This window comes from Staurois parvus, unplaced genomic scaffold (genome assembly GCF_062004578.1).
Source record: "Staurois parvus isolate SC_StPar_1 unplaced genomic scaffold, SC_StPar_1.0 ptg000145l, whole genome shotgun sequence".
Lineage (NCBI taxonomy): Eukaryota > Metazoa > Chordata > Amphibia > Anura > Ranidae > Staurois > Staurois parvus.
The window spans coordinates 5,362,539-5,381,181 of NW_028317941.1; the positions used below are offsets into that span (position 1 = coordinate 5,362,539).

General features: G+C 47.0%; 1 protein-coding gene across 3 annotated transcripts in view; it reads right to left on the bottom strand.

Annotated features, from left to right (window-relative positions):
* KCNQ4 (potassium voltage-gated channel subfamily Q member 4) overlaps nt 1–17,648 on the bottom strand; it is a 280,413-nt gene extending 262,765 nt beyond the window's left edge. Inside the window, exon 1 of one of the 3 annotated variants that reach the window (XM_089673868.1) lies at nt 16,860–17,648. In XM_089673868.1, coding sequence (XP_089529994.1) covers nt 16,860–17,134 — 275 coding nt within the window. In that variant the 5' untranslated portion in view covers nt 17,135–17,648. The remainder of the gene's footprint in view (nt 1–16,859) is intronic. The other 2 variants (XM_089673867.1, XM_089673869.1) reach the window with 2 other exon arrangements.
* Nucleotides 17,649–18,643: the final 995 nt, after the last annotated feature.

Genomic DNA, 18,643 nt, shown 5'->3' on the forward strand with positions numbered 1-18,643 from the left:
CAAAAATTAAACAAATAAAATGAATAGCTATATATACATGTTCTACTAAGCACTATTTGCATCGTAACCAAAAGCTCAGGAAAACTCCAAATAACTGAATGTCCTTTCATTTATTAATTAATGTATAAGTGTATTAAAATTATGGGGTTATAATGCCTCTAACAGTCATTCATACTTGTGGCATCATTCAAATATTAGGAGCTGTGTGTGTGATCATTGCCAAAGGTTTGGGGGGGGGGGGACATCATTCCACAGCCAGTGACTTCTCATCAGAACATCTATAAACACAAAGCAATTCTGGGGTCCAGGTATCAGATCAGCTAAGGGCTCATGTACACGGGGCATTTGGAAAACTCTTCTGAATGATGGAAACTGACTGCTAGAAAACATAGCTTTAGGGCTCATGTACACTGTCGTTGATAAACTCACGTTTAGGAGCTGTTCAGTGTTTTTTTTCAGCAGCCCCTGAACTCTCCCTAATGTTTTCTTGTGTGTCCATGTACACATCGTCGTTTACAGTCGTTTACAGGCAGTTGAGTTTACAGTAATTTTTTGGAATGCAGAAAACGTGCGTTCAGGAGTAGATTTTATCAGTGTTTCAAACGCCAAATGGTTGTAAAAGCGGCTAAATGCAGCTAACTGCGTTTATAAGCATTTGCGTTTGAATTTTGTTTTTTAACTCTTCCATTTCCAGATTCTGTCCAGAGCTTTTTTTCATCATGAAAAATACATGCAAAGCATTTTCCCGGTACTCAAATGAACCCGGTACACCATACTTTGAGGTTTCGCATAAAAGAAAATATGTTAGACACTGCTGCAATAATTTCTGCACAGAAATGAGCTGGAACACATCCAAACACCACAAAGAAAAAAAAGACAGCTAATCTCAACACATACTGCTCTCTCTGCTTCTGCTCTCTCTGCTTCTGCTCTCTCTATTTCTCTCAAAATGTCTGAAATAGTTAATTTTTTACTGTTTTTCAGTGCATTCTGGGCATTTTGGAAGGTCTCCTGAGGTTATCTTTAAAAACGCTTCTAAACACAAATGCTCATAAACGTGCATAACCACGTAATGCGGCTAAACATGTTTTTTAACCTACGTTTTCAGCAGTTTCCAATGTTCAGAAGTGTACCGTGTACATGGAGCCTAAAAAAAGTCAGTTTATCTGCGTTTGCATATGCGTGTTTATGTGCGTTTGCATTTAGAAGCGTTTTTAATAGATAGCCTCAGGAGACCTTCCAAAATGCCCAGAATGCACTGAAAAATAGTGAAATAGTGAGCAGAAGCAGAGAGAGCAGAATGTGTTGAGACGACCTGTCTTTTCTGGTTGTATTCACTATGGATCCCATCATGAGCATAATGCAGCACGTTCTACCATATATTTCTTCACGCAAAACCTGGAACTGACTGCGCTGGTGTACTCGGTCCATTTGAATATATGGAAAACGCTTTGATGATGAAAAAAGGCTCTGGACAGGATCTGGACATGGAACAGTTAAAAAATACTTCTAAACGCAAATGCTTATAAACGCGGTTAACTGCGTTTACATGCGCTTGGCGTTTGAAACGCCGGTAAAATCTACTCCTGGACGCACGTTTTGTGCTTTCAAAAAAATGACTGTAATCTCAACTGCCTGTAAATGACTGTAAACGACATAGTGTACATGGACACATAGGAAAACATTTGGGAGAGTTCAGGGGCTGCTGAAAATAACAGCTCCTGAATGTCAGTTTAGGAGCTGCAGTGTACATGAGCCCTAAGACACACGTTAGCAGTTCAGCTACTAAAAAAAAAAAAGAAATACTAACAGGATATATTTACTAATCTATTAACGTTTTCTTAAGGTTTCCTTTCTAAGGCACTTATTAGATCATCTTACTTTATAGTGTGGTAAAAGGTAAGTGCTACAAACAGGTATATAATATTCAAAATGGTTTGCTGTATAGCATAATGTAAATGGGAATGATTTATTATAACCACAGCAACCAAAGAGCAATAACTTTCCATCTGCTTAGTGTAGACCAGCCTTTCCCAACATTTTTAACAAGGAGGAACCCTAGCAATAATGTTCTTGCCTCAAGGACCATATGCTAACAATTACTATATCTACAGCTCATGGTACATTGCCACGATGGTCAGTGGGAACAATGCTCCTTACATTTGTGGTCAGTGGGAAGAATCTCTCTCATGCAGATAGCTTAAAAGACCATACACATCAGTGGGAACATAAGTGAGAGGCAGAAGTTACTCATTGATAAAAGAACCCCCATCAATCTCTGGAGGAACCCTAGGCTTCCATAAAGCCCTAGTTGAGAAACGCTGGTTTAAACAGTTAAAGAAATTGTCCTGTGATTGCTTCTGTCGGTGACTGCATACCTTTGCACAGAACTCAAACTTTAACACAAAGGAACCCTAAAATAATATTTTTGTCCCAAGGAACCCCTGCTAATGTTTACTATATCTACAGCTCATGGGTCATTATTATGATGTTCAGTAGGAAGAATGTTCCATGCATTTGTGGTCAGTGAGAAACATCTTCCTAATACAGACAGCTAAAATGATAGTTTAAGTCAGTGGGATCTTATCTAAATGGCAGATGCTACTCATTGATCGAGGAACCCCCAGCAACCTCTAGAGGAATCCTAAGCTTCCACAAAACCATGGCTGAGAAAGCCTAGTGTGTAACGTTACAGAGGTTTACTTTTGGTTGCTTCTACCTTTGCTCAGAGTCTTTCTCAACCTTTTTAACACAGAGGAACCCTTAAAATAACATTTGTGTCTCAGGGAACCCGATAATTTTTACTATATCTTCAGCTCATGGTACATTATCATGATGGTCAATGGGAAGAATGGTCCATGCATTTGTGGTTGGTGGGAAGAATCTTCCTAACACAGATAGCTAAAATGATAATTTAAGTCAGTGGGATCTTATCTAAGAGACAGAAGTTACTCATTGATATAAGGAACCCCCTGCAACCTCTTGAGGAGACCCTAGGCTTCCACAAGATCCTGGTTGAGAAAGGCTGGTTTGTAAAGCTATAGAAGTTTAGATGTGGTTGCTTCTACCTTTGCTCAGAGCTTTTCTCAACTATATTAACACAGAGGAACCCTTAATATAACATTTCAGGGAACTCAGGGCACCTAGCTAATTTACTAGATCTACAGCTCATGGTACATTACCATGATGGTCAATGAGAAGAATGCTCCTTACACTTGTGGTTTCTAGAAAGAATCCCCCTCATACAGATAGCTAAAAGAAACATTTACATCAGTGGGTATTTATCTGAGAGGAAGTTACTCATTGACCAAGGAATCGCCAGCTACCTTCTGCAGATCCCTGGTTGAGAAAGGCTGGTGTAGACAGTTGCGATGACCTGTGATTGTTTCTGTTGGTCAAAGCACACCTTTGCACAGATTACATTGAAGCAGCATTTCTCAACCTGTTTACCCCAGAGGAACCCTTGAAATAATTTTCATGTCACAGGGAACCCCTGGATTGGTTCACTGGAGGTCATTAGAAAAGTGCCCACTGCATTGATGGTCACTCAGAAAAATGCCCCCCTTAGTATGGTGGTTAGAATTAGAGATGAGCGAATCGAAGTATCCGAAGTGGAATTCGAGTCGAATATCGGAAAAATTTCGATTCGTGCCGAATCCGAAAAACAGCCTAATTCGGACGCGCGAATCGAAATTTTTCCGAAAATGGCGGCTGACATGTGCGGCGACGGAGCGGGGATGTCGGGGAAGGCGCGCAGACAAGGCGCGCTGCCCCATAATGCATTCCTCAACGACATGTGATCGCATCAGCCAATCAGCAGCCAGCCAGCCAGCACTGTGTAATGGTCGAGGTATATATAGCGGCCATTTTGGAAATCTTCATTTGCCTGCAGTCATTGAACAGAGGCAGACCGCTCTGTACTAGGGACAGGGACAGAGTTAGGGCCACAGAAACGAGAATTGGGGACAGAGAGAAGTTACTTAGGGACAGAGAACCATTACTCAGGGACACAGACTTGTTAATGAGGGCCACAGAATCGTTATTTAGGGACAAAGAAACGCTAGTTAGGGCCACAGAATTCATACTCAGGGACAGACAGAATTGTTACTCAGTGCCAGAGAATTGTTACTTAGGGCCACAGAAACGTTATTAGGGCCACAGAATTTTTACTCAGGGACAGACAGAATTGTTACTGAGTGCCAGAGAATTGTTACTCAGGGACAGACAGAATTGTTACTGAGTGCCAGAGAATTCTTACTCAGGGCCACAGAATTCATTCTCAGGGACAGACAGAATTGTTACTCAGGGACAGACAGAATTGTTACTGAGTGCCAGAGAATTGTTACTCAGGGACAGACAGAATTGTTACTGAGTGCCAGAGAATTGTTACTCAGGGACAGACAGAATTGTTACTGAGTGCCAGAGAATTGTTACTCAGGGACAGACAGAATTGTTACTGAGTGCCAGAGAATTGTTACTCTCACAGACACAAAATTGTTACTTGCACAGACACAGAATTGTTACTTGCACAGACACACAATTGTTACTCAGGGCCACAGAATTCATACTCAGGGACAGACAGAATTGTTACTGAGTGCCAGAGAATTCTTACTCAGGGCCACAGAATTCATACTCAGGGACAGACAGAATTGTTACTCAGGGACAGACAGAATTGTTACTGAGTGCCAGAGAATTGTTACTCAGGGACAGACAGAATTGTTACTGAGTGCCAGAGAATTCTTACTCAGGGACAGACAGAATTGTTACTGAGTGCCAGAGAATTGTTACTCTCACAGACACAAAATTGTTACTTGCACAGACACAGAATTGTTACTCGCACAGAGACAGAATTGTTACTCAGGGCCACAGAATTCATACTCAGGGACAGACAGAATTGTTACTGAGTGCCAGAGAATTGTTACTCAGGGACAGACAGAATTGTTACTGAGTGCCAGAGAATTGTTACTCTCACAGACACAAAATTGTTACTTGCACAGACACAGAATTGTTACTTGCACAGACACACAATTGTTACTCAGGGCCACAGAATTCATACTCAGGGACAGACAGAATTGTTACTGAGTGCCAGAGAATTCTTACTCAGGGCCACAGAATTCATACTCAGGGACAGACAGAATTGTTACTCAGGGACAGACAGAATTGTTACTGAGTGCCAGAGAATTGTTACTCAGGGACAGACAGAATTGTTACTGAGTGCCAGAGAATTGTTACTCTCACAGACACAAAATTGTTACTTGCACAGACACAGAATTGTTACTTGCACAGACACACAATTGTTACTCAGGGCCACAGAATTCATACTCAGGGACAGACAGAATTGTTACTGAGTGCCAGAGAATTGTTACTCAGGGACAGACAGAATTGTTACTGAGTGCCAGAGAATTCTTACTCAGGGCCACAGAATTCATTCTCAGGGACAGACAGAATTGTTACTCAGGGACAGACAGAATTGTTACTGAGTGCCAGAGAATTGTTACTCAGGGACAGACAGAATTGTTACTGAGTGCCAGAGAATTGTTACTCAGGGACAGACAGAATTGTTACTGAGTGCCAGAGAATTGTTACTCAGGGACAGACAGAATTGTTACTGAGTGCCAGAGAATTGTTACTCTCACAGACACAAAATTGTTACTTGCACAGACACAGAATTGTTACTTGCACAGACACACAATTGTTACTCAGGGCCACAGAATTCATACTCAGGGACAGACAGAATTGTTACTGAGTGCCAGAGAATTCTTACTCAGGGCCACAGAATTCATACTCAGGGACAGACAGAATTGTTACTCAGGGACAGACAGAATTGTTACTGAGTGCCAGAGAATTGTTACTCAGGGACAGACAGAATTGTTACTGAGTGCCAGAGAATTCTTACTCAGGGACAGACAGAATTGTTACTGAGTGCCAGAGAATTGTTACTCTCACAGACACAAAATTGTTACTTGCACAGACACAGAATTGTTACTCGCACAGAGACAGAATTGTTACTCGCACAGAGACAGAATTGTTACTCAGGGCCACAGAATTCATACTCAGGGACAGACAGAATTGTTACTGAGTGCCAGAGAATTGTTACTCAGGGACAGACAGAATTGTTACTGAGTGCCAGAGAATTGTTACTCTCACAGACACAAAATTGTTACTTGCACAGACACAGAATTGTTACTTGCACAGACACACAATTGTTACTCAGGGCCACAGAATTCATACTCAGGGACAGACAGAATTGTTACTGAGTGCCAGAGAATTCTTACTCAGGGCCACAGAATTCATACTCAGGGACAGACAGAATTGTTACTCAGGGACAGACAGAATTGTTACTGAGTGCCAGAGAATTGTTACTCAGGGACAGACAGAATTGTTACTGAGTGCCAGAGAATTGTTACTCTCACAGACACAAAATTGTTACTTGCACAGACACAGAATTGTTACTTGCACAGACACACAATTGTTACTCAGGGCCACAGAATTCATACTCAGGGACAGACAGAATTGTTACTGAGTGCCAGAGAATTGTTACTCAGGGACAGACAGAATTGTTACTGAGTGCCAGAGAATTGTTACTCTCACAGACACAAAATTGTTACTTGCACAGACACAGAATTGTTACTCGCACAGAGACAGAATTGTTACTCAGGGCCACAGAATTCATACTCAGGGACAGACAGAATTGTTACTGAGTGCCAGAGAATTGTTACTCAGGGAAGACAGAATTGTTACTGAGTGCCAGAGAATTGTTACTCAGGGACAGACAGAATTGTTACTGAGTGCCAGGGAATTGTTACTCTCACAGACACAAAATTGTTACTTGCACAGACACAGAATTGTTACTCGCACAGAGACAGAATTGTTACTCAGGGCCACAGAATTCATACTCAGGGACAGACAGAATTGTTACTGAGTGCCAGAGAATTGTTACTCAGGGACAGACAGAATTGTTACTGAGTGCCAGAGAATTGTTACTCTCACAGACACAAAATTGTTACTTGCACAGACACAGAATTGTTACTTGCACAGACACACAATTGTTACTGAGTGCCAGAGAATTGTTACTCAGGGACAGACAGAATTGTTACTGAGTGCCAGAGAATTGTTACTCAGGGACAGTCAGAATTGTTACTGAGTGCCAGAGAATTGTTACTCAGGGACAGACAGAATTGTTACTGAGTGCCAGAGAATTGTTACTCGCACAGACACAAAATTGTTACTTGCACAGACACAAAATTGTTACTTGCACAGACACAGAATTGTTACTCGCGCAGACACAGAATTGTTACTCAGGGCCACAGAATTCATACTCAGGGACAGACAGAATTGTTACTGAGTGCCAGAGAATTGTTACTCAGGGACAGACAGAATTGTTACTGAGTGCCAGAGAATTGTTACTCAGGGACAGACAGAATTGTTACTGAGTGCCAGAGAATTGTTACTCAGGGACAGACAGAATTGTTACTGAGTGCCAGAGAATTGTTACTCGCACAGACACAAAATTGTTACTTGCACAGACACAGAATTGTTACTCGCACAGACACAGAATTGTTACTCGCACAGACACAGAATTGTTACTCAGGGCCACAGAATTCATACTCAGGGACAGACAGAATTGTTACTGAGTGCCAGAGAATTGTTACTCAGGGACACCTAATCGTTGAATTAAATAGTATGTCAGACAACATGCAGAGGAGTGGCAGAGGAGGCAATGTTTTAGGAGCGAGCAGACGTGGCAGCAGAGGAAGGGGTCGAGGCAGCAGTATTCGCAGCCAGAGGCCAGTGCTCCCGGTGTCATCCAGCGGTCGTGTCTCCACCGACAACCCTGCCGTCATTGATTGGTTGGCTCGGTCGTCTTCCTCTTCCCAGGTCACCTCTGACACCTACAGCCAACGGTCGGTGGGTACGTCAGACACAACCGTTAGTTGGCATGGCCCGGGACCAAGCCCACTGAAATCACGTGTCCTCTACCTGCCCCTGTCCTTTGCTGTTCCCTCACCAAGCGAAGTATCGCATGCTGTGGGCTCAGCCCCACTGTACAGTGAGGAAGAGCTAACAGAGGGCGGTCAGGAACGGGGGGAGACATCGGCCTTTTCAGCAGCCAAGCGAACAAGTACTGGCGAGGAGAGTGGCTCGGTAGCCGGTCTAGAGACAGGTCTGTCTCCTGACCCAGACGCAGCCGAGGGGGCTAGTAGTGAGGCGGAGACCCTACTTGATGATGAGGAGGTTGATCGCACTTGGCAGCCTCGTCGTCATCAGGCAATTTCTTCCGCATCATCAGGAGAAGAGGGTGGCAGCTTGGCAGCGAGCAAAACAGTCGGTGGGTTGCCCAGGAGACAGCAGCAGGGTCGCATCAGTGTCAGTGGAGCCAAACGTCCACGGAGTAGAGCACCAGCTCCACTGCAGCCTACCACCACGGCCAGTAGTGGTGCCGGTGCGCACGGAGGAAGTAGCAGTCAGCCAGTGAAGAGTAGCGGGGGCAAAGTTTCCTACTCGGTGGTGTGGCAATTTTTCCTCAAGCCGCCCGAGGAAGTAAACGTAGCCGTATGTCGACTATGTGGCCAGAAATGCAAGCGTGGCCAGGGGGCCCATGTTGGGACTACAGCGTTGCGTCAGCATATGCAGCGTCACCATTCGGTGGCCTGGGAAAACCGTGATAAACATACGGCGGTTCTGCCTGCCCCAGCCCCCGCTCCATCACCCGCTCCGTTACTTGCTCCGTCACCCGACGTCGTCAATCGCCCTCTATCAGCCAGTCAAGGCTCCAACACCTCTGCTGAGGGGAGTTGTCGCTCATTGGCATCTTCCGCTCGTTCAGATGCTCCTTCTCCTGCTACTCCTCTTCTCGGATTCCGTCAACAGTCTTTCTTGGAATCCGTATCCAAGAGACAACAGTTTGCGAGCACGCACCCGACGGTGCAAAAGCTGAACGTCCTCCTGTCCAAGTTGCTGGTGCTGCAGTCCCTCCCTTTCCAACTGGTGGACTCAGCACCTTTCCGAGAAATGATGGCTTGTGCCGCGCCGCGGTGGAGAGTGCCAAGCCGTCATTTCTTTGCCCAAAAGGCAGTGCCAGCCCTGCATTCACATGTAGAAGAGATGGTGGGCCAGTCTTTGAGCATGTCGGTCTCTGCCAAAGTGCACGGCAGCGCCGACGTGTGGAGCTGTAACTACGGTCAGGGACAGTACATGTCATTTACGGCCCACTGGGTGAACGTGGTGCCGGCACAGCCGCACCAGCAACTTGGACAGGTCACGACGCTTTTGCCTCCACGTTTGCACGTCCTTGGTCCAGCAAGCATGTCCGCCTCTACCACCTCTTTTTCCGCCGTGTCCTCAGCCGCCACCCCCGTGCCAAGTCCCATTACCCGACCGGCATATCACATGTGCAGGGCGCAACGGTGTCACGCTGTGCTGCACCTGGTATGCCTTGGCGAACGTAGTCACACAGGGGAGGAACTGCTGAGTGTAATGAACAGAGAAATCGACAGATGGCTGTCTCCGCGCAAACTAAAAATCGGAACCATGTTGACTGACAACGGAAAGAACATGGTGTCTGCTCTGCGTCAAGGAAGGTTGTGCCATGCGCCATGCATGGCTCACGTGTTCAATCTGGTTGTCAAGCGGTTCCTAAAATCCACCATCCCACTGCAAGACATCCTTAAAATGTCACGTAAACTGTGCATGCATTTCAGCCATTCCTACACCGCAAAGAACACCCTCATTGAGCTGCAGCGGCAGAACGGAATTCCACAGCATCGCCTGATCTGCGACGTTGCAACAAGGTGGAATTCAACCCTACACATGTTAGACCGCCTTTACGAGCAGCGAAAGGCCATCACCGATTTCCTGATGTTACAAGCGGATAAAGGTACTCCCCTGTGTAACTTCGATGTCAGCCATTGGCAGCTCATGCGTGACACCTGCCGCTTGCTCAGGCCCTTTGAGGAGGCCACGCTATTCGTGAGTCGGCAGGACTATGGGATGAACGACGTCATTCCTCTGTTGCACGTCCTGGAACAAATGCTGTTAACAATGGCTGGTCAGGGTGCGGTAGACGTGGCGCACAGATCTCAACGCCACATGACCCCTGTGGGGGCAGGACAGGAAGAAGAGGAGGAGGTAGAGGAGGACATTTGTGCTCAGGAATTATTGAGTGAAATGGGTGGTTTTTCCACTCAGCGGACAGGAGTGGAGGAGCAGGAGCATCTGGTAGAGGAGGAGGAAGAGGAGACAGAGGACCTAGACGCACCGTGGCAGTATGCTGTGGAGATGGAGGCAGGGAGTCCCTCGCATTCCTTGGCACAAATGGCCCATAGCATGCTCGGTTGCTTGCGTAGCGACAGCCGAATAATAACCATCAGACAGAGGGATGACTTTTGGCTGTCCACCTTGTTGGACCCTCGCTACCGTTCAAAAATGGTGGCCTTTTTCACACCTGCTGAGAGGGAGGCCAAAATAACGTACTATAAAAAACACCTATGTAGTCAGCTGGTCTCTGCCTGTCTGCGCCAACGTCCATCCTCAGACACTGTGGGCCCTGTGCGCTCGTGTTCCGCTGCCATGGCAGCAGGGGAGGGGTGGGGTGGTAGGAGCAGTGGCAGCTCCACCAGCAGCGGCTGCCTCAGTCTGCAGTCGATGATGAGTAGCTTTCTTCACCAGCGCAGTGAGGAAACTACTAACCAGCCGCAGCAGCAGCAGCAGCATCAGGTGGACCTGGAGCAGGACCTCAAACAACAGGCTTAGGCCTACTTGGACAGCACCCTGCCAACCGAGGTAGACAATCCCCTTGACTACTGGGCAACGAAACTTGACCTTTGGCCCCAACTAGCTGAATTTGCCCTTGAAAGGCTGTCATGCCCGGCCAGTAGCGTGGCATCGGAGCGCGTGTTTAGTGCGGCAGGAGGTATTGCAACTCCGCGGAGGACACGACTGTCCACCCAAAGTGTGGAGAGACTCACGTTTGTGAAAATGAATCAGGCGTGGATTAGTCTGGATTTCAAACCACCAGTTCCTGACACAACTGACTAAATCCGCCATGAATCATGCCCCAAACATGTGCCACTTTCAGGTCTCCTCACACTGCTGGTGTGTTCCATTTTTTGTCATAGGGTGCTGGCAGATTACGGGCCTCCCATAGCTGCTGCCAGGCCCCTAATCTGCCATGGGCCCCTATACCGCCTCCTCATGCTGCTGCCAAGTCCAGAGTCTCTCATGGGTCCCTGTACGGCCTCCCATTGCTGCTGCCTCCATCGCCACACTCTGCCATGTGCCACTTTCAGGTCTCCTCACACTGCTGGTGTGTTCCATTTTTTGTCATAGGGTGCTGGCAGATTACGGGCCTCCCATAGCTGCTGCCAGGCCCCTAATCTGCCATGGGCCCCTATACCGCCTCCTCATGCTGCTGCCAGGTCCAGAGTCTCTCATGGGTCCCTGTACGGCCTCCCATTGCTGCTGTCTCCATCGCCACACTCTGCCATGTGCCACTTTCAGGTCTCCTCACACTGCTGGTGGGTTCCATTTTTTGTCATAGGGTGCTGGCAGATTACGGGCCTCCCATAGCTGCTGCCAGGCCCGTAATCTGCCATGGGCCCCCGTACCGACTCCTCATGCTGCTGCCAGGCCCGTAATCTGTCATGGGCCACTGTTGTCGCTTGTTGGCATATTCCGCTCGTTCAGATGCTCCTTCTCCTGCTACTCCTCTTCACGGATTCCGTCAGCAGTCTTTCTTGGAATCCGTTTCCAAGAGACAACAGTTTGCGAGCACGCACCCGACGGTGCAGAAGCTGAACGTCCTCCTGTCCAAGTTGCTGCTGCCAGGCTCGTAATCTGTCATGCGCCCCTGTACCGCCTCCTCATGCTGCTGCCAGGTCCAGAGTGTGTCATGGGCCCCCGTACCGACTCCTCATGCTGCTGCCAGGCCCGTAATCTGTCATGGGCCCCTGTACCGCCTCCCCATGCTGCTGCCAGGTCCAGAGTGTGTCATGGGTCCCTGTACGGCCTCCCATTGCTGCTGCCAGGCCCGTAATCTGCCATGGGCCCCTGTACCGACTCCTCATGCTGCTGCCAGGCCCGTAATCTGTCATGGGCCCCTGTACCGCCTCCTCATGCTGCTGCCAGGTCCAGAGTGTGTCATGGGTCCCTGTACGGCCTCCCATTGCTGCTGTCTCTATCGCCACACTCTGCCATGTGCCACTTTCAGGTCTCCTCACACTGCTGGTGGTTTCCATTTTTGTCATAGGGTGCTGTATGGCCTCCCATTGCTGCTGCCTCCACCGCCACACTGTGGCTCCACACTCTGGTTTTGGCCCCGTGACTGCCCAAATGAGTGAAGTGTGCGGTGATTCTAAGATCGACGGCACTCATCTGCATGTCATACTGACTGACAGTATTATTTCTCTTCCCCAGCAGACTCCAAGGGCATTTAAATTAAAGGTACAGTGTTCTGCACTAATATTAAGTCTCTCTGAAGCCTAGAAACACCCTTTTTTAAGTTAAATTCACAGCGAATTTATTCGACTCGAATCGAATATTGTCCACGAATTCGCCGAATCAGTCGAATCGAATTTTTCATTTCTTCGCTCATCTCTAGTTAGAATGCCACCCTTACAGTGTCATGCCATTGGTTCTGTAGTGGTGATGGACCTGGATCTATGAAGGCACCATCAGATGGGAGGTCAGTTAACCACAGCTCAAGGAACCCTAGCAACCTCTAACCCCTTAGTATGGTGGTTAGAATGCCACCCTTACAGTGTCATGCCACTGGATCTGCAGTGGTGATGGACCTGGATCTATGAAGGCACCATCAGATGGGAGGTCAATTAACCACAGCTCAAGGAACCCCAGCAACCTCTGGAAGAACCCTAGGGTTCCACAGAACACTTCTCAGAAGGGCTTCTTCGGAGCTCAGCAGTGGAGTTCACGTTCAGGCAGCAAGAAAAAACACTCATTCATAAGTGTCCAAAGTGTCTCAAATCCCAAAACAAGCTTCACTATGGTTTTAATAAAGATCCTCAAGCTAAACAACTGACTTTTACAAATGTCATCTCTGAAAGTGTTCAAACTAGGGCATTAATATTAATGACTTCCTTTATCCTTTGCCTGAATAATAAATCGTATATATCATGAAAAAAAAAATCCAAACACGGACTGCACTAGTAAGTGCCATGGCAACACTGGCAACATTACAGATCCCAGAGACCCAGGCAGACAGATTTGCAGAAACCCATCGGTAGATTTTGCACGGCAGAAATAGTACAATAATCACATTTACATTGACCCCTTTACTTGCAGAGTATCTGTGGTTCTTAAGGGAACATCATTCTTTTTTAGTAACTGTTTTCCTTTATCCTGAAACATGAGGATAATTGTACTGTATGATCAGAGGAAGGGGCATCTAGAAATAGTTGTGTACCTTCTTCTGTATTGATAGATAGGCAGCTCTGCGGTGTATAGGAGTTACCAGCACACGCCATGTACACTGCTGCTCTACGGATGATTTCAGGTGGGTGATACTGACGCTACAGACAAATTACCAGTGGCAGGATTGCTAAAGAGGCTGCCTGTCTGTCCCTATGGAATCACTCCCTCTGTAGTCAGACACAACCAGATGCCGCTCAGTCGCTGGCCTGAACACTGCTTTAGACTGTAAACTCTCATGAGCAGGGCCCTACCTACCCTCTTGTATTGAATTGTATTGGAATTGTACCATCTCCCTTTAGTTTGGGCAAACTGTTGGCGCTATATAAATCCTGTAAAATAATACCAATCAGGGGCCATTTAGCCACTCGGGCACTAGCTGATCGCCCGCGGGCCCCATGAGATGCCCCTGGTACCTTCAATAGGCTTTTTTGGGTGTGGTTTGAATGTGAGCGAGGACACAGGGGCCCCATGATTTTGTATTGCCCAGGGGCCCCATGAGTTGTCAGTCCACCCCTGATACCAATAATTAGTGATGGGAGCAACATCAGCTACACAGAGAGTCATTCCATTGGGACAAACGGGCAGCCTCTCAGTATTCCTGCCACTAGCAAATTGGACAAAATCACCAACGGCAGGATTGCTAGCAAAGTTCCCCGTCTAACATCAGCCTACAGCTGACCATACACTATCCAATCTGATTCTACAACATATGTACAATCTCCATTAGATTTATCCAAACTATAAGGACAAGTCTAAAAAACACTTTCAGCCCGGGTTCACACTGATGCGGTGCAGCACATCGCATGTAACCGCGCCGCATTCCTGTGCAAATAACATGCGATTTCTGTGCGGTGCAGTCTGAGCCATACATTTTATATGGCTCAAATCGCACCAAAAATGTGAAAATTTTCCATGCCAGAATCGTATCGCATGACTGTTCACACCCATGCGTTCCGGATCTGCACATCGCACCGTGTTTTGCGAACTGATTTCGGGGTGTCGTTACCTTAAAATATACACCCGCAGTGGTTCGTATGAACGGGGTGCAATTATGATCTGGTGCGGAAATCGCACAGAAACCAGTGTGAATTCTGCACCACATCAGTGTGAACCCAGGCTCAATTTGTAACACAGACCCTCATACTGCATAGTTGGTGGTAGATCTAAGCTTAGATTCACACCTAAGCGTTTTCCGCAGCGCACAGCAGTCCATTTAACATGATTTCCTATGGGACATGTTCACATCTGTGCGTTTTCCATAGCCTTTTGCAGAAACGCGCAGCAGTCTATTTAACATGATTTCCTAAGGGACATATTCACATCTGTGCGTTTTCCATAGCGTTTTGCCGAAACACGCAGCAGTCCATTGAACATGATTTACTATGGGACACGTTCACATCTCTGCATTTTCACCCGATACATTTTTTAGAAAGGGTCAGGGACTTTTTTGAACACAAAAACTTGTGTTTTTGGTTCTATAGACTTCAATGGACACGCTGCAGAAAAGCATGTATTGCAGTTTTGCTGTGTTCTTGCTGCATTTTTCATGCGTTTTGCATATTAAATCTGCCTAGCAACAAGAAAAATAACAAAAAAAAACGCAAAATGCATAAAAAACATGGCAAAAGTGCAGGTGCAAAAACGCAATGCAAAACGCAATGCTGAAACGGTCCACACGTAATCTGCATAGGTGTAAACCTAGCCTAAAGGAGATTGTACAATCAGAACGGGCAATGTATGGTTCCCTCAAAGCTGGCCAGACATTATACAATCTACATTCTATCTCCAGCTAGATTGAACAAAATAATGGGATCTATGGACAAACCTAAAGAAACTATTCAGTATTAAATCAGGTATGCCGTGAATGATTTGGTTGCTGGTACAGTAGATCTAAAGCTGGCCATATGCTATACAATCAGATTGTACAATCTTTGTATGGTCTCCTTTAGATTGGCCAAAACTATGTAATGTGAGGACAAACCGAAACGATGCATTTCATTTGTATCCAGTCAGGCATGGCTCTTCACTACATAGTTGCTGGTAGATCTAAAGGAGATTGTCCAATCAGATTGTATAGTGTACAGTAAGCCTATAGAGGATTGTACAACCAGATGATATAGTGCTTGGTCAGCCTACATACACTGTACAATATCTGATTATACAATCTCCTTTACATCTACCAAAACTTCGTAATTTGAGGACAAACTGTAACAATGCATTTCATTTGTATCCAGTCAGGCATGCCTTTGCACTAGGTAATTGTTGGTAGATCTAAAGGAGATTGTACAATCAGGTTGTATAGTGTATCGTCAGCCTAAAGGGCATTGTACAACCAGATGCTATAGTGCTTGGTCATTGTACACACCGTGCAATATCTGATTATACAATCTCCTTCACAACGGCTAAAACTATGTGATAAGAGGATATACCTAAACAATCTGCTCAGTATCAAATCAGGCAGACCCTTGCACTACATAGTTGATGATGGATGTAAAGCAGATTGTACAAGTAGATTGTAGAATGTATGGTCAGCCTAAAGCAGATTGTATAGTGTATGGTCAGCCTAAGGTGGACTGCATAGTGTATGGTCAGCCTAAAGCAGATTGTAGAGTGTATGGTGAGCCTAAAGCAGATTGTATAGAGTATGGTCAGCCTAAAGCAGATTGTATAGAGTATGGTCAGCCTAAAGCAGATTGTATAGTGTATGGTCAGCCTAAAGCAGATTGTATAGTGTATGGTCAGCCTAAAGCAGATTGTATAGAGTATGGTCAACCTAAAGCAGATTGTATAATGGATGGTCTGTCTAAATCAGGTTGTACAATCAGATTGTATAGTGTACGGTCAGTGTAAAGCGGATTGTATAGTGTATGGTCAGCCTAAAGCAGATTGTACATGTAGATTGTATAGAGTATGGTGAGCCTAAAGCAGATTGTATAGAGTATGGTCAGCCTAAAGCAGATTGTAGAATGTATGGTCTGTCTAAATCAGGTTGTACAATCAGATTGTATAGTGTACGGTCAGTGTAAAGCGGATTGTATAGTGTATGGTCAGCCTAAAGCAGATTGTACAAGTAGATTGTATAGAGTATGGTGAGCCTAAAGCAGATTGTATAGAGTATGGTCAGCCTAAAGCAGATTGTATAGTGTATGGTCAGCCTAAAGCAGATTGTATAGAGTATGGTCAGCCTAAAGCAGATTGTATAGAGTATGGTCAGCCTAAAGCAGATTGTAGAATGTATGGTCTGTCTAAATCAGGTTGTCCAATCAGATTGTATAGTGTGCGGTCAGTGTAAAGCGGATTGTATAGTGTACAGTCAGCCTAAAGTGGATTGTATAGAGTATGTTCAGCCTAAAGCGGATTGTACAATCAGATTGGTCCCATGAATGGCGATTGTCTAGTGTGTGGTATGGGTAGAAGAAGTGAGGACTTACATGAAGACATGGTAAATGAAGGCCCATCCTCGGGGTCTCTCCAGCACGTTGTACAGATAGTTCTGTAGCCGGCGGTACCTCTTGTGCGATGCGGAGCTCCGCGGGGGCCCGGGTAGAGGGGTGCCGAGGAGCCCAAGGCGCCGGGGGCTGCCGCTGTCAGTCTGCACCGCTGTCAGTGCCACGAACTCCATGCCGCTGTCCTGGCCGGAGACGGGTGCCAAGGACAAGGATGGCACCCGGCCATTGTCTGTCTGGGGCTGTGCCCCCACTGCCATGATCCCTCTAGGAGCTCATCCCAGGGGCTCTCCGGAGAAGGTCTATGGGTGTCGGGCAGTCGTCGGATGGAGTGGTGTCGGGGAAAGTTTGGCTGCCATTCCAGTGAAAAGTTTGCGGAGAGCGGAGCAGTGAGCTGCCTGGCAGCCAGTGGCCGGACTAGCAGTGTTGTCTCCTATTAGATCCCCTCCTTACTCCAGAGTCCACCCCCTCCCCGATCCGTGCGGGTGAGCTCCTCCAGGCAGCACGGTCCCCGATCCAGCAGCCAGTGCCAGCCTGCCCACTCTGTTCCCTGCCACGTGCCTGCTCTGTCACTTTACTATGTTCATGTGCACAGTCCCTCCACCCCCATCTTCCTTCCTCTGCTGCTCTCTGCTCAGCTCACTGTGCCATGCCCCGGCTACAAGCAGCCCGACCCCCGGGGGCACAAGCAGTGGGCTATGGCTTGTACATGCCAATATTCCGCTGGGCGCCTCGGTGTGAAGAGCTGCCAGTGCCAACTGCCCACGCGGACTCCTGTCTGCTGCCAGCCCAATGGGTATCTAGTGATGGGCGGCCAGCTACAGGGCTGACACAACAAGGCTCCCCAGAGGGGGAAGGACTCTGCACACAACTTCATGTTCTTGCAGAATACTTCTCTCCTCCAGTCTTGTCACTGCAGTCTCCTTGTGAAAATGCTAGGTGCCAAAATGTGTCACTGAAAAGACACTAAGTAAAAGGCATTCTTATGGGGACCCTGATGTAAGGGGGACTCCGCAGAAGACCCTGACTCTTGATGGGGTTCCTGATGAAAGGGGGACTCTGAAGTAAGGGGGGACTCTCATGGGGACCCTGATGTAAGGAAGAGCTCAGATGTATGATGCGTCCTCATGGGAACCCTTATGTAAGGGGGATTCTTATGGGGATCCTGAAGTAATGGAGACCCTGTAGAAAGATGGGGCTCTGATGGAGACCCTGATGTAGGGGGCTTCAATGCAAGGGTGGACTCTCATGGGGACCTTGAAGTAAGGGATAGCTCCAATGTAAGTTCGACTGTCATTGGTATCCTGAAATAAGGGAGACTCTGATAGACACCCTGCAGTCATGGGGGAGCTCTGAGGGGGGCCCTGTTGTAAGGGAGAGCTCCAATGTAAGATGGACCCTCATGAGAACCTTGAAGTAAGGGGAACTCTGATAGAGACCCTGCAGTCAGGGGGGAGCTCTGAGGGGGGCCCTGTTGTAAGGGAGAGCTCCAATGTAAGATGGACCCTCATGGGAAACCTGAAGTAAGAGGGACTCTGATGGGGATCCTGAAATAACGGGGACCCTGAAGAAAGGTGGGACTATGATAGAGACCCTGATGTAAGGGAGGGCTCCAATGCAAGGTGGACTCTCATGTGAACCCTGAAGTAAGGGGAACTCTGATGGGTACTCTGAAGTAATGAGGGGAGTCTGATGGGGACCCTGATATAAGGGAGAGCTCCGATATAAGATGGACCCTCATGGGAACCCTGAAGTAAGGGGGACTCTGA